The sequence below is a fragment of the Rhineura floridana genome, chromosome 6 (genome assembly GCF_030035675.1).
Source record: "Rhineura floridana isolate rRhiFlo1 chromosome 6, rRhiFlo1.hap2, whole genome shotgun sequence".
Lineage (NCBI taxonomy): Eukaryota > Metazoa > Chordata > Lepidosauria > Squamata > Rhineuridae > Rhineura > Rhineura floridana.
In genome coordinates this window covers 150546251-150563444 of record NC_084485.1, presented here as the reverse complement: position 1 = coordinate 150563444, position 17194 = coordinate 150546251, and the positions used below count along the sequence as shown (strand labels likewise).

The following is a 17194-nucleotide window of genomic DNA, read 5'->3' as shown; positions in this document are numbered from 1 at the left end:
TTATGTAGGAAAGGGTGGTGGTGGTGGTTTGGCGTGAAGGGGGGGCATGCATGAGCTGAAAAAATCCTCTTACCTTATAGGGAGCCTCAGAACAGATGATCGGATGGCGAGAGCAGTGTTCTGCAAAGGTGCATTAGCGAAAAGTTGCAATGGCGGGCAAAGCTTCTTTCTCAACTACGAAAGCGCGTGATTTCCGCTTCTGTGCAAAACCGCATTTCCGCATCTGCGCAATACATCCATTTGCACTGATTGGTTACGTTTTCCCGGGCTTTTCCCACTGCCGTTTGCGCACATGCGCACACATCAAAACACAGAATTGGCTGGAAACAACAAAGGGGAATGGGAAACCGCCCAAGGAGCACCCATGCACCAGCCTCCTCACTAAAATCCGTGGTATTGCATCCATGTGGCGGAAGGCACAGCGGATGATTCACGATTGAAAAAAGATAATCACATTTTTTGCGGTTGTGCCAAAGTGGATTTAACCGCACGAAAAAGCGCTTTTGCGCGCAACGTCATCAGGACGACCGAAAAATAACGAGAGAACAAAGTGGTCATGTCACACATTATACGGTCGTCTGAATGAGCCCTAAGTTAAAAAAGAAAAGAGCACATCAAAATAAAGAATTCTAATTCAGTCCTCTCTTTGTTATGTCAGTTTTCTATCTGCAGGATTTTTTTTACACCAGAGAGCTTTTTTTAAAAAAAGGAGTCTCCAGCAGCTGTCTAAAGTAGTACAGTCTGTTCTGCCATTTCAGAACTCTGCCACGTCATTCCAAACCCAGCATTCATTGTTCAACACTAGGAAGCAGACAAGCCACAGGAAACACAAAAGGTCTGACCAGATGCCTAAAAGAAAAGAGAGACAATGAGAAAGTTAGCAATTGTCATGCACTACTAAGTGAGAAAGCCCTACGGGCTGATCTTAAGACATGTGGAGAGGTTCAGACTCCTGTGAGAACACTGGGCCCGTGTGGGATGACATTTCTATGGTGCCGGGGCCTGTCTCCATCTTTGCCCAGGTGTCTGTTCCGTGGTCCCTTCACTCTTAAGGATTCCAGCAATTATCAAAGGTCTCTGTTAGCTTAAGCTCCTGATTCTGTATGAGATATGACTATTTTGAACATTATAGCACCCACAAGGGATGTCAGAAGGAGGTGGCACAAGGGCTCCCAGCCATGGGACTTTTGCATCATGTGCCAGATCTGCCCCTTCCTCCCTTTTAAATTATTTAAAAATAAATAAATAACTTTGCTTGCTTTGCTGCATTCTGAAAAATGCAGTGCTGGTGAGACCCCACCCACCCATGGCTGGCCCATCCATTAGGCACAATAAGGCAATTGTCTCAGGGATGGAGTGGCATATAAACCCCTAGCTCTCTGCTCATGTGTCTTCCCACCACTCCTCTCCCTTATTTTTAATATTTTGCTGCCACTAACACAGTGGCAGCACAGCTTCCCCTCTTCTCCAGCTTGCTCAGGAGGAGGGAAGGGGTCCCTCCTCTGAGTGAGGCATTCTGAGAGAGGTGGGCAGGAGAATGCCTGCGTGACACCACCGCTTGTCCATGGTGGCTAGACATTCTCTTTTTAAATTATTTAAAAGTTTAAAATAATTTTAAACCTGCCATGCCAGCTCTTTGTAAAATGCCATGTACGTAGATGATACTAAATAAGTAATAAATAAATCCTGTAAGATTTCTAACAGTTCAGGAAACCCACGGACACGTCTCTCAAAGTGCCTTCCCCCTTGTGCTCCTTCCACACACCAGGTTCCCCATTCCTCCTCTGCAGAAGCCTCCTTTTGCCACAGCAACAGAACCTTTAGTGAGAGCTACAGCAAATGTGAATGTTGTTGCATTCAGCAAGACTGGGGGGGAAACAGTGAGAAAAATAATGCATTATGCTCCAGATCAAGCTCTTCTCATCCACTCTCAGGTTTTATGGAGGAGGAAGAGTGAAATATCTTTACAATACAGTATCTCTGCCCAAGGACACAAGTGAGCAGAGTGTTTGAGGTTGGGGGGGAGTATAGGAAAGGGGGAAAGTACCATTGAGCATCTAATTATAATTTCTCTGCAGAGCAAGAGATGCTGGGCTGATCTCATTATTCATGATTGCAGGGGGCATCTTTCAGTACCCTTTAACAACCTCTATATCAAGGTCAAGTGTGCCTTAAGAGATTCTTCAATTGCTACCTTGCAAAAGAGAGAGAACAGAGCCCTCATTATCCAGATGCCTTGACTGTACAAAGGGGCTGGCTGGAATAGAAATGTAGGTAGAGGAGTCACTATGAGGATACAGCATGATAACCTTTTGGGGGATATGTGGATGGACAAGATGGACCTTCCCATATAATGACAATCACTTGATATGCTGGACAGAGGAAATGGGGGCTGTTTATTGCCTCACAATCAGTCATCAAAGATCAGTGTCTCTTACGACTATTACCCAACAAGGGGAGGCAGGCTGGGATGTGAGGGGATAAAGATGGGGAGGGACCATAGTCCAGTGGTTAGAGAACATGCTTTGCATGCCTTAGGTTTTGATGTTTCCAGTTAATCAGGTCTTGGGTAGCAAAGGTGAAAAAGACCTATGCTAAGTTCAACCAGGACACTTACTGAATTCTGTGACGCCAACAACTAGTTTCTTGCAAACACATTTTTTGAGCAACCGAAAAGATGACTGTACACATGGACATCACCAAATGGTCAATATAGGAATCAAATTGATTATACAATTGGTAGCAGAAGATAGAGAAGTTCCATACTTCCTCGAAAACAAGACCAGGAGCAGACTGCGGTACAGATCATGAACAGGTAATATCGAAAATCAGAGTAAAGCTAAAGAACAACAAAGCAACCATAATGCCAAAATACAATTTAAATAACATCCCAGAAGAATGTAAAGATCAAAAAAGGAACAGATTTGCAGCTTTAAACTTAGTTGATAGAGAACCAGAAGAACTATGGATTGAAGTCAGAGACACTATCAGGGAAGAATGCAAAAAGACAATACCTCTAGTTAAAAGGAGAGAAAGACCTCAATGGATGACTGAAGCAACTCTTAAAATGGTTAAAGTGAGAAGGAAAGCAAAAGGAGATAGAAACACAGACAGAACCCTAAATGCAATAATACAGCAACTGGTATGTAGGGACAAATAGAACTATTACAATAGTTATTGTATAGAAAGAGAAGAGGACAACAAAAAAGGTAGAACAAGAGCCCTATTCCAAAAGATCAGAGAAATGAAAGGGAAATTTAAACCAAGAGTAGGGATGTTGAATAATCAGCAGGGGAACATACTGACTGACCGAGATAAAATAAAAGGAAGATGGAAGCAATACACTGAAGAACTCTATAAAAGAGATGCAAGGATGACAAATTCATTCAGAGGAACTGTATGATGAAGAACCAGAAATTTTAGAATGTAAGGTTGAAAACTGCTCTTAAAATACTTGGAAGAAACAAATCACCAGGAACAGATGGCTAAATCTCTCAAATTTTGACAATCAACAAATATGGAAAATTTGGCCCACAGACCGGAAGTGCTCAATATACATCCCATTTCAAAAGAAATGGGATCCCAAGGAATGCAGCAAATATTGAACTATTGCCTTATTATCCCATGCCAGTAAAGTAATGCTCAAGATTCTACAACAAAGGCTCTTACCATATATGGAGCGAGAAATGCCAGACGTCCAAGCTGGATTTAGAAAGGGCAGAAGCACCAGAGATCATATCGCAAACATATGTTGGATAATGGAACGAACCAAGGAATTTCAAAAGAAAATCACCCTGTGCTTTATAGATTACAGCAAAGCCTTTGACTGTGTAGATCATGAAAAACTATAGAATGTTTTAAAAGAAATGGAGGTGCCACAGCATCTGATTGTCCTGATGTGCAACCTATACTCTGGACAAGAGGCTACTGTAAGGACAGAATATGGAGAAACCAATTGGTTCCCCATCGGAAAGGGTGTGATGGGTGTATTTTATCGCCCTATTTAATCTACACACAGAACATATCATACGGAAAGATGGATTGGATCAAGATGAAGTAGGTGTGAAAATTGGAGGGAGAAATATCAATAATTTAAGATATGCTGATGATACCATACTACTAGCAGAAACCAGTAATGAATTGAAACGAATGCTGATGAAAGTTAAAGAGGAAAGCACAAAAGCAGGAGTACAGCTGAATGTCAAGAAGACTAAAGTAATAACAGAAGATTTATGTAACTTCAAATAAAAGACACATAATAACAACAACAACAGAGTCTAGAAAGCTGCTGACAGTCATCAATGACAATACTGGGCTGGATGGGCCAATAGTCTGACTGAAAGACTGCAGCCTTTATCAGAGGCGTCACTAGGCGGGTGCGGGAAGTGCAGACCACACCCGGGTGACACCGTGAGAGGGGTGACACCCAGAGCCGCCGTGGGGGCTCCCATCTGGCTGGTGCAGAACCCAGGAGTGCACAAAACCCGTGCAAAGGCATGCGGAGCCCAGACTGGAGAGGAAGCGAGGGACATGTGAAGGGGAAGTGGTCCCAGGAGGAGGAGGAGATCTGTCGGGAGGAGGCTCCGCCCCCAGCAGACAGCTGCCTGCTGGCTCCCTTGGCACCCCAACGTGGCAGGCCAAAGGCAGGCTCTGGGCAAGTGGGCGGGCAAGCCCTTCCCCGCGGTGGGCTGGGGCTGGGCAGGTCTCAGGGGAATGTCCTTGCTGGCCTGCCGCCAGCTCAGAGCCGCCGATCGGGGCGTCCCGGCAGGCAGTCGGTGCGGCCGTCAGGCCCCACACTGGGTGACACCAACCCTAGTGATGCCACTAGCTTTTATATGTTGGCAGAGAGCCAGTGTGGTGTAGTGGTTAAGATGCTGGACTACGACCTGGTAGACCAGGGTTCAAATCCCCACACAGCCATGAAGCTCACTGGGTGACCTTGGGCCAGTCACTGCCTCTCAGCCTCAGAGGAAGGCAATGGTAAACCCCCTCTGAATACCGCTTACCGTGAAAACCCTATTCATAGGGTCACCATAAGTCGGAATAGACTTGAAGGCAGTTCATTTCCTTTTTACATATAAGCATGATTGTGTTGCTTTCGCTTTAACTCAGTATACAAGCTCTCCTTCTTGATTTTATAACATCTGAGTCTTGCTAAAATGCTATGTGTGTTACTAGGGCAACAACAGCACTGATGCTTAGAAGCAGATAAAATAAGGTAACAATGCAGATTGATATAAGACCTGAACTAGCTTAGTCATTCTTCCATAAGGTTTTCCTCTCATGCTTCATAGTGAGGGCAATAGTTTGATCAGATCCTACAAAAGGGGAAGGAAAGATAGATTTGGAGGTGGGTTGTTTAACCCACACAGACCCTCCGTGGTGCAGAGTGGTAAGCAGCGGTAACGCAGCTGAAGCTCTGCTCACGGCCGGAGTTCAATTCCAACGGATGGAAGAAGTCAAATCTCCAGTAAAAGGGGTCGAGGTCCACTCAGCCTTCCATCCATCCGTGGACGGTAAAATGAGCACCCGGCATATGCTGGGGGGTAAAGAAAGGCTGGGGAAGGAACTGGCAATCCCACCCCATATATACGGTCTGCCTAGTAAATGTCCTAAGAGTCGGAAACGACTCGCATTATAAGTGCGGGGACACCTTTACCTTTTTTGTTTAACCCACACATTAGATGTGTAGTCTAATCCTGGGCATGTTTGCTAAGGTGTAAGCCCTTCTGTGTTCAGGCAGACCCATTTATGTATGAATTGGTTTGTAGACTAAGGGCCACACTTTAGAACAGGAATTGTCAGCTGGCAGCGAATTTTATCTGTCCCCCCTCCATCTGATGCATCTATCTGCATGCTAAGAAAAGCTTTGCCTGCTTCAATGCACAGGATAATGATAAAGGGGAAGCAGCAGTCCTAGATGGAATTGAGGGTAGTGAAGGGCAGGAAAACCTAAAAGTGGATCGTCTGCAACTGCTTTGGCATTGTGAAGTTGCATGCAGCAATTCCAGGCTGCCTGGCCAGCGATGGATGGTAACTGCCTGTCTCCATGTGAGGCAGCTCTCACATCTTATATCCCTAGCTCTGGCCACTAGCCAACATTGCTTCTCCAGTATTGGTAGATAGCAGCCGCAGGACTGAGGCATGCAAGCACTCTGGCCCTTTGCCGTCTCTTGTACCCACTCTCCTGGGCGTGGGGTTTTCAAATAAATACATGAACAGTCGAATCCGCTTAATTATAATGTGAGGCTTTTTCTGCATATAAAAGAATTTGGTGCCTAATTATGAATACGAATGAATGAATGAATGAATACTGTTTATTACGGTCAAAGACCAATACAAGAGGAAAACGTACAAAAGTAAAAGACACTAGACTGGAAAATAGACTAATTCAAACATATGGCATAATTCATACAGTAAAATTCATTTAAAAGATTTAAAACAAGTAAAGCTAAAAGATTAAAAAATTGCAAGTTAATTATATATCTAGTTTATCATTTGTTTTTTACAGACAATGGCCGCCACACAATATTTTGCTACTTTCTTAGTAACATCTGGTTGTTTATCAGCAAGAAGATAATCCACATAAAAAACTTCATTTCTGCCCGGTATAGATCGTAAGATAGGGGATATTACTTGCGATCTGAGATCTCGATAAAAGGGACAGTGCAAAAGAACATGTGACACCGTTTCTACCATTCCTTCCCCACATGGACACTTTCTGTCATTATATGGGATTTTCATAAATCTTCCTTCAAGTAAAGCTGACAGAAGGATGTTAAACCTAGCCAATGTAAATGCTTTTCGATATTTAGCTATTGTAAGGTCCGTTAGATATGGCATGGGCATATGAGGGTTTGAATTGTACTTCTGCTTAGTTACAAGCATTAGATGTTGCTGATAGTCTACATCTTTAAGGCGGAGCAAAATGTTCGATTTAGCTTTTTTATAGCCCATTTCTAGTATTACTGGGATAGAGAACCCTAATTTAGTTATCTTATCTAGTAACATTCTCTTCCAGGTAGCTTGGAAGTTGTCTAATAGGATGTAGGGCGCCAGTCCTAACGGGTTAAATAATATTTTTAACCAGGCACATATTCTGTAGCTCCATATTCGAAATTCGATTGAAGGCAATCCTACTTCTAATCTTAAAATGAAACTATGTATGTTGGTGCCTAATTAGTTGTGAAGAGGAACAAAATTATAAACAAGAAAGCTATTCTCTCTGCGATAAATGATATTGCTCTCTGGTGCTCTTTAGAATTTGTGAGTGAATTTCAGTTGCAAAGCCTAGCCTGGGAAATGAAAAGAAAATATCCCTCTGCTAGTGTTCCATGGCACCAAAAGCTAATTCATGGATGGAGTAACATCGCCATCTTGTGAATGTGTTTGTGTTCAATATTTATAACTAACTATGATTCCAGGCAGCATATGGTGCCCTCAGCAGTTTCTTAGATTTCCAAATGTGCTCCAAGGCTCAAAAAGGTTGGGGGCAGTGGGTCTACACAATAAGACACCCAGAAATAAAGCAGGCATTGGCGTTTTTTCCTATTAGTTTACAATTTCATGGCAAAAGTTGTTTTCCTGATATATATTTCTGTGCACCAGACTTCAGTCCATGCTGCACATGGGCAAAGTTAAAGAAAAAGCTGGCAACCCTATATATTGCTTTACCCATATCTTTTCTACTATCACAACCACATGGAATTATTCCCAATATTGAACTGCAAAGTTCAAAATAAGGAATGCAAATAAAAACATTTTATGCAGAATGGCATTTGCATCAGGTTTATTGACTCACAAATTGATTTCCAAGTGTAGAATTAAATGTAATATATTCCTACGGGCAGAATTTGATATGCATATGTCCCCAATCCCTGCTATGTATAGTACTACTCACAGTAAAGAGAGAGCTTTCTTTGAATCCAAGACATATTTGGGATTTCTAACAGCCAAAGGAAACCTGGAAGACTCTGCTGGAAATAACTTATTATTTATTAAATTTTTATCCCACCCTTCCTCCCAGTAAGAGCCCAGGGCAGCAAACAAAAACATTAAAACACTCTAAAACATCATAAAAACAAACTTTAAAATATATTAAAACAAAATATATTTAAAAACATATTAAAACAAAACATCTTTTTAAAAAAAACTTTTAAAAATCTAAAAAAGCAATTCTAACACAGATGAAGACTGGGATAAAATCTCTACAGTACTTAAAAGACTTGTTGAAAGAGAAAGGTCTTCAGTAGGCGTCGAAAAGATAACAGAGATTGTGCCTGTCTAATATTTAAGGGGGGGGGAATTCCAAAGGGTAGGTGCCACTACACTAAAGGTCTGCTTCCATGTTGTGCAGAACGGACCTCTTGTTAAGATGGTTTCTTGCTCTTTTGATCACAGCAGAGTTAAAGCCTGTTGCAAAACTGGAATGTTACCAGCTCATGGAGTTGCAAGGTATTACTCTACCATTTATGACAAGGAACCTAAGGCAGTTGGTTGCTGCCTCCCTCTTCTCATCACCTTGGCTTGTAGTTCAATTCATTTATTATCACAGTCGTAGACCAGCATAAAAAGTGTACAAGATAAAAACAGAGATGATTCAGTACAACACAGCACACTTAGCATAAGATCTCATTAAAATCGGATCCTCGTCATCAAATTAGCTATCGGTTTAACAAAGTTCTTCTGCAACGCATAGCAGCCGCACAGAAACTGGCAACCTTTGCTGATATCTGTGGGGTTTGGTCAGATAGGAGATAATCAACATAAAAAGATTCATTTCTGCCTGGAATGTTTTTTTAAGATTGGAACAATTAACACAGTTTGAATCTTCCGATATAATGAGCAATATAGTAGTATATGACCCACCGATTCCCTGCCTCGCCCGCTCTCGCCGCTCGCCCGCCTGCCTGCCGGGTTCACACCCAGCTCGGGGGGCACCGGGCAGAGGCCGACGCAGCCCACCAAAGCTTCATCCTCCTTGTTCTACATCGCAGGGGAGGCGCCACCTGCAGATAAATGTCTGGCACCATGACGACTTCATATCTGAAAGAGTTAGAGAAGTATCGAGACATCGATGAAGACAAAATCTTGAAGGAACTGTCTCCGGAGGAGTTGGAACAGCTAGACCTGGAGCTGCAGGAAAAGGATCCTGAAAATGTGATGCTTCCGGCGGGGTACTGGCAACGAGACCAGACCAAGAAGAGCCCCACAGGGCCTCTGGATCGAGACACCCTCATGCAACACCTGGAGAAGCAGGCACTGGAAGTGAAGGAGCGGGAAGACCTCGTGCCCTTCACTGGAGAGAAGAAAGGAAAACCTTTCGTTCCGAAGAACCCCAAGAGAGAAATCCCGAAAGAGGAGCAGATCACCTTGGAACCTGAACTGGAAGAGGCCTTAGCAAACGCCACCGACGCAGAGATGTGCGACCTTGCAGCTATCCTGGGCATGTACACCCTCATGAGCAACAAACAGTATTACGATGCCATCTGCAGCGGCAACATCACAAACACGGAAGGCATAAACAGCGTTGTACAGCCTGATAAATACAAGCCGGTCCCAGATGAGCCCCCCCAACCCCACCAATGTGGAGGAGACCTTGGCGAAAATCCAGAGCAATAACAAGGATCTCGAGGAGGTGAACCTTAATAACATTAAGGACATTCCCATTCAGACGCTGAAAGAAATTTGCGAAGCCATGAAAAGCAACACCCAAGTGAAGACGCTTAGCCTGGTGGTGACCCGGAGTAATGACCCAGTGGCGCACGCTGTGACGGAGATGCTAAAGGAGAACAAGACCCTCCAGAGCCTCAATATTGAATCCAACTTCATCACCAGCGCTGGGATGATGGAAGTAATTAAAGCCATGAAGGCAAACACCACACTGACTGAACTCAAGGTGGACAACCAGTGCCAGCGATTGGGAGACTTGGTGGAGATGGAGATGGCCGCCATGTTGGAAAACTGCCCCTCCATAATCCGCTTTGGGTATCACTTCACACAGCAAGGACCAAGAGCCAGAGGCTCCATCGCGATAACCAAGAACAACGAATTGCGCCGCAAGCAGAAGAAAACATAATGACCCACACCGCCAGAGAATCCAGTGCCCTTAAGTTTCCCCCTGTGCCTCTAAACAACCCTTGAAGCTCCGTCTGTCTCTCAGAGGCAGAGCTTGTCAACAGCCAGAGTCTTTGTCTTATTTTAAGAAAAGAATCCTTGGAGAGATCTCCCCTGCTGTTCCCCTTCACCTCGGCGACTGATGCCGTACCCCTTTCTTGCAATCTCAGGTTCTGTCTTCCTCCGAATCCATGTGCCCTGTCTTTTGATTACCTCTGTAAATAAAAGAGATCTCAGAGAGAGTCCCCCCCCCACTTCTGAACTGCCTTTGTTCTTGGCTGTGGACCAAAGGCAGTTGTACTCTTCATATCTCTCCTGAATGAGCTATCGTTATTAAATGATTCGACCCGCCGATTCTATTGCCCCCCTTGGCTTGTAGTGGTTCTGCAAAGGTTTTGTAACAGTGGCTCTCATTTTTATAACAACAAACATCCAGTTACTTAGGTGCATATAGTTAACTCCTTATTCTCCAATTTCGCTTTCAAAACATACTGTAATCACTAGGCTAGGGATAAGGAACCTGGGGTCATTCAGATGTTGTTGGACCATAGCTCCCATTATCCCTATCTTTTGGCCATGGTGGACCCAGCAACATCTGAAGTGTCACAGGTTCACCATCCCTGCACTAGAAAGAAGACTAGGGAAATACATTCCAAGTATTTGGACAACGACTGAGTAAAACAAGGTTGGCTAACCTTTTTTTGCCTGAGGGCCACATTCATCCTTAACTAATGCTCAAGGCACTGCATGCCTATCATGGCTATAGCCACTCTAGTCTCTCTTCCACACACACACAGGCACACAGCCTGCCCTTCTTAGCAAACCTGTGCAGATCTGCTGAAGAGGGGGATTATCACCCCCTTCCCTCTTATCAAAGGGTCAAACTGATGACCAGGGAAAGAGAAATTTGTATCATCGTCAGGGTGCTGGGCTAGGCAGAGAGGTTTAAACCTATTTGTCCACTGTCTGTTTTTTTTTAAAAAATTCCACCTCTACTAAAATTGATGTAGTCTTGAGGAAGGGGGCAGGGGCCAGGAGTTAGCCACCCCTGGAGTAAAACAATTGGCTCTCAGTGAAAATACTCAAAATGTTAGGCTGGGCCATAACAATTTTTCATCACTGGTACTGTACAGCCTGTATCTGACACGCACAAAACAACAGACAACTATATGCATCATTGTTTTGTGCCCATGCAGCCCTCAGCCACTTGGGATCAGCTTGCAGAAAGTGTGTGTCTGAGGGGCACCTATGCAAAGACACAAAGGAGGGTGACAGAAAGAGATTCTTTAGGGTAGAGCAATACCTCAGTTAACGAAGCGCATGTGTTCCTGGACATGGCTTCTTTAACAAAAACTTTGGTACCAGAGATAGGAATAACATGAAAAGAATTGGGAGAGGTTCCTACACCGCAAAAAAGAGCAGTTCAACATATTTCAGCAAACTTTTTATTCAGAACTAACAATACGCAGGTTTGAAATGAAACAACCGGGTCAGGTAAGCCTTGCATACAGACCACGTGAAGGCTTCTTCCCAATATGCATCCAGGGATGCCTGCCTTGCCTTTTTTCTTTTATCATGTAAAGGTAAAGGTGTCCCCGCACTTACAGTGGGAGTCATTTCCGACTCTTAGGGTGACAACTTGTGACGTTTACTAGGCAGACCGTATATATGGGGTGGGATTGCCAGTTCCTTCCCCGGCCTTTCTTTACCCCTCTGCATATGCCAGGTACTCATTTTACCAACCACGGATGGATGGAAGGCTGAGTGGACCTCGGCCCCTTTTACCGGAGATTCAACTTCCTCCTTCCGTTGGAATTGAACTCCGGCTGTGAGCAGAGCTTTTGGCTGCGTTACGGCCGCTTACCACTCTGCACCACGGAGGGTCATGTAGCATCTTGCTAATAGTTATCTAAAGCTTTGAGCATAGTTCTCCTCTCCGTACACTCAAGCAGGCAGGCAAGGGGCAGCCACCACCATGACCACCCTGAGCTTGGTCTCTCTCTTCCTGCCATCCTCCCCTACACTCGAGCAGACACATCTGCAGTAAACAGTGTTTCCAGGGCACGTGTGATAGAGGCGACTGCGGCAGCCGCAATCCAATAGACAAGGAGACACGTTCTGACTGTGTCCGAATATGCCCCCACCACGCCCTACGCACCCAAAAAGACTTTGTTAAAAGGAGCTTCTTTCCTGGAGGATTTGTTAACTGATGTGTTACTATATATACCTCTCTGAGCTTCTTCAGGCAAACTGAAGAAAAACAATGGCAGGCCTGGTTCACCTTCCATCAAGAAAAGTATGTGTAGCAGAAGCTAAATGGCATGTTCCATCAGGAATAAACACACACACACACACACACACATGAGGAAGAAAGCAAGTTTTTTTCTATCCTGAAGTTATAGTGGTGTCTCTTAGCCTGAACCTGGAGCTATTTCACCATCCAAACCACCATTATCGTTTCTTCATGGTGTATTGCAGATATGGGAACCTAGGGCCCTTCAGATATTACTGGACTGCAGCTGCCATCTTTTGTGACCATTGGCCAGGCTGCTGGAAGCTGGAGTCCAGCACCATCTGGAGGGCCAAAGGCTCTCCACCCCTGATGTATTGGTTTGAGCCTGTCTCTTACTTACGCTTCTACTTGCAGTTGGAATTAACTGTGCCTTAGAACTGGGCAGATATCACGAGTTCTGGCCCAATCAGTGGAACAGAGCCCACCAATCATGCATTGTGGCTTGGCAGGTGTTTGGCAGCCCCTCTGTTTTTGTAGTCCCGGGAGATTTATCAAGCCCCTGAAGCACCCATGTACATGGCCAGTGGTGGGCTGCATTTGGTTCGGTGGGCCACAAGTTGTCCTAGGAGACACACACAAAAAGTTCCTCCTTTCCTCCCACCTCCTGCTAAATAAGACAAGTAGGAATGGGAGCTGTTAATTATGACATTAATAGATCATTTGCTAAACTGAAGGGTGATTTTCACTGGATATTTTTAAATGGGAAGAAAATGAAAGTGGCAGCTGGGTTTAATCAATAATGCAAAAATAGGAACCGTTAAAGGGCACTAAGATGTGAGCCAATGTATATTATTGCATAGATAATTTTGTTAAAAGTTTTATTTATGACTCAGTTTTCATCTCATAGCTATTCTGCCTGCCAAACACATCCACTTCATTTTTAAAATAACAGTAAATGACACCACTGTACAATAAAGGCCAAATTGGACATTCAGCTGCTGATGGCATCAGTTTCACAGTCCCATCAATGGGTGTAAAACTGGACTGGACAAAATCATCCATTGTGAACCAACTGGGCTTGGCCACTTAGAACACAGAAGTCCTTTCCACCTGGAGACGCAAGTTGCCTAAGATGGCGGATATGGGGTTCTGTTGAAAGGCAACCAAGTGGGAGATGGACAGATTTCACCCATCTGGCACAAACCATCATGAAATTCTGCTCTGCGCCAGAGGCATCACTAGCGGGAGTGCGGGGGGGTGCGGACTTCCGGCGCATGCCCTCCCAGGGGCATGGACAGGGGTGGCTGGTCACTCACGCGCGCTCACCCGCTCACCACACGCTCCAGGCTGACGGTGGAAGGCCCGTCCAAGCTTCACCGCCAGCGAGCAGGTGCCTGCTTTCGGCGCGCACTGGACTGGGTGCCGGGGGGCAGTGGCATCACTAGCAGGAGTGCAGGGGGGTGGCTCTGGGTGTCACCCCCTCATGGTGTCACCCAGGTGCGATCCGCACCCCCCGCACCCTGGTAGTGATGCTCTGCACACTATTAAAGTGAATGAATGCTCTACAGGAGCACCAAATTTCTCATATTTTTTTCAGGAGCTGTGCTGTTTTTTCTTCTTGTTTCTCTGTCATTTGCATTTTTATCACCAATAGCAAGAACACATCACCTCAGCATCCACCACAGGAACACCTTAGCTTACTTCTTTTTCAACATGTGATTTTAAAGGTGTTAGCCCTCTACATGCCTACTTTATCTTCTCTGTTTCATCCTCTTCACCTAGGGTGGAGTTTATCCCAGGGGATTCAGTGCTCAACATTAATGTCAGGAATCTTATATAGAATTTGGCCTCTTTTGAATTCCATTTCTTTCTCCTCCCACTCCGTTTAAAAAACAGCTCCTAATCTTTATGTTTGTGGAAGGGAGCTTGTAAAGCTGTGGGCAGTGTCTGATTAGGGCTGGCAAAACAGAGGGAAGCTCACGAGGGTCAAGAAATGGGAGTTCAAATGTCTTGCCCAGCGCCCGCTTCCATCTGGCTACTTTATATCTTTGCCCTCCTGAAGCGACTAACCCCTTCTACATGTTACATGCAAAATATGTGCCATTGAGCCCAACCAACAACTTTTTTAAAAAAATGAACAGCAATTTTGGAAAAGGGGGGGTTTAGGGCAGAGAAGCAGCAGGGATGTTTTAACCTTTCCCCTCCCACAATTTCTCCACTCCAAACTGACCCTCTGAGTAGTCCCTACCCCTAATGCCCTGCAGAGTTACAAAAGCACATTTAACCTAAAAAACCTGCTTAGGTACCCAGTATTAAGCATCTCCACACCACTTCTCTGCTGCCCCCTTGTGAAGCTGCTCTTGATTTTAAAATGGCATCAGGGTTCAGCTCCACCCACTTGCAGGTAGCATCACTTAATGCAAATCTTTTAACACTTTAGCCCCCTTTAACTACCTTGTAATACTAGCAATCAAAAGTGGACATTTGCCATCCTTTCCGTTTATCCTTCTCAGTGAAATGGGGATTCAAATCCATTTTACTAGATCCTGCAGGGTCCTCGTTATTTCAGATGAACAGATACAGAGTACAAGGGTATGGAGCTCTGTAGACATGGTACTAGCATTGGTGGCCATGCTCTTCCTTACAGCCTTTCTTCAATCCCTGTAGTTGCCACACAAGCTGATCTTAAAATCAGATTTACATAATCTGGATCAGACATTTTAGGGTACAGAATTTACTTGTTCTTGTTTTAGAATTTGGACATTTGCAGAATCCTCTGCTTTCACTGCTCCAGCTGAAATTGCACCGATAGTAAAAAAATAAAAACAAATCAAAGGGAACAAATACTAGGTGATAATCAATCCACCAATGGATCTTTCAAACATGGTTTTGGAGTCAGACTATAATTCACCTTAATTCCAAGCATTTTGGCTATGCTGATTTATTGGACCTGTTTGGCTTCATGTGTTCTGTAAGAAATCTGTAGCTTTATAACTTCATTCCCTATGCTCAGGTTGGTCCTGCAACAGCAGAGCAGCTGGACTCAGCACATGAACAATGCGCAGAAGTGTACAAAAACACTGAGAGGACTTCAAGGCAAAAGTTCAGCTCATCAGCAACTGTCTCCATAGCAACAGAAGAAGGTACAAGAATTCACTGCAGCATAAGGCTTCAAGTTCATGGCCCTCTAAACCGAGGAAAGAACAATTCAGCCTTGCTCAACCCAGATTCATGCTGCTGCCTGCATCGAAATTGCTCATGTCGCATTCAGACTCTCAGCTTCAGAAGGATAATAGGGGCACTTGCCCTGAGTACAAACACATGGACAAAATTCCAAAATGGACATAAGATCATTTAATATATTGCTGCCTATTGCATAAATTAACATCATTTCAGCAGCCCAGATACTAGACTGCTCAGAGAGGCTCAGACAAGGCCAGCCATTAAGAGCCATTAGACTATTATTTAGTTCCCATGGCAAAATACCACCTCTAATTTGCCCAGCAGTGGGATATGCCCAGTTAGACACACCTGGCAGATTTCAAGCCTATTAACCCTCTCTTACATATGGGTAAGAAAACTCAAGAAAACAGAATAGCCACTGACACACACACACCCCTCCATTGTTGACTAAAACATCCCTGAACAGAGTCAGATACATACCTTGGCTTGTGCTTGTGCTAGCACAAGGAACTCCAAAAACCCTCCAACAGCTGCAGTTACAGTTCTCCTCTGACCTTGAAGGTCTTGCTCCTGAACCCTTTAGCAGAACTTAGTCCTGGTTCTGCTAAGTCTTATAGCAATGATTCATTGTTAGTTCTCTCAGTTTAAATAAACATCATAGGACAGGCCCTATCTCTTTCTTCAGGGCCTGCAGTTTTCTCCTGTTCCTTCTCAAACCCTTCTTCTGTCAGTCTACAGCAGCTGCAGCAGCACAAGCTCAGAGAGACTTCCGGGCTGACAGCAACAGACTGAACTAGGTAGGGCGACAAGGTCTCCAGACAAACCAAAGGATGGTGCAGTATAAGTTTGTGCTCTGAACCTATTCAGATATTGCCTGGTTTACTAAAATCTCGATAGATCTACTGAAATATGTGATCTACTGATTGTCTGAAAAATACCTTTGAATGAGACAAATCTACTGATATTTGGCCTTATGCGATTTAATACAGAATATTCCACAACAAAGCATCAATAAACTCTGCACAAGTTGCTTCTTCAGCCAGGCGACTCATTGAAGACAAAGCAGAACCAGAGTCAGATTGGGAGGTGTGTTCAGTGTCCAGTCTGCAGTCAGCAGGTTGGTCTGCTCAGTTCCTTCTGCCAGAGTATTTTCTATTGTCTCCAGAATCAAGTTGTTGCCAACCAATTATGCTTTTTCAGAGAATTACTAGACGTCTAGCTAACACTCATTCCAGGCCTGTGATTGGTCTGGTTTGGGAAGTTTGTTTTGAGTATGGAAACTGAATGCATTCTACACTTACATAATTTATATACATGCTATCCCTGTCATTGCCTCTCAGTTAAGTGCTTAATAAACACATACACCTATGTGTCTACTTTCCTTCACATTTTCCCAGCTGCACTATCAGTTTTCAAACTGCACATTTTGTGTCATACTCACTAAAAAACAAACAAACCCTGATACAATAAATAACCATTACACCACACTGCCTCTGTAAGGCTGCAGTGGCAAGCCTGCTTACCCCTTGAGTAAGCCATATTGACTCAGTGGGATTTACTTCTAAGTAAACAGCACAGCACAGTTGCAGTCTTGGAAGTAAATCCTCGCAAACCCAGTTCGAACCTTACTTCCGAGCAGACATGCATGCAATGCTGCAGCAA

At 44.3% G+C, this 17194-nt stretch overlaps 1 protein-coding gene across 1 annotated transcript; it reads left to right on the top strand.

Annotated features, from left to right (window-relative positions):
• The first annotated feature begins 8975 nt into the window (after nt 1-8975).
• On the top strand, nt 8976-10457 carry LOC133386815 (tropomodulin-4-like). Its single transcript, XM_061630585.1, is given in 2 exon segments — nt 8976-9567; nt 9569-10457. Coding segments are annotated over 2 exon segments (1059 nt in total). The 5' UTR covers nt 8976-9018; the 3' UTR covers nt 10079-10457.
• Nucleotides 10458-17194: the final 6737 nt, after the last annotated feature.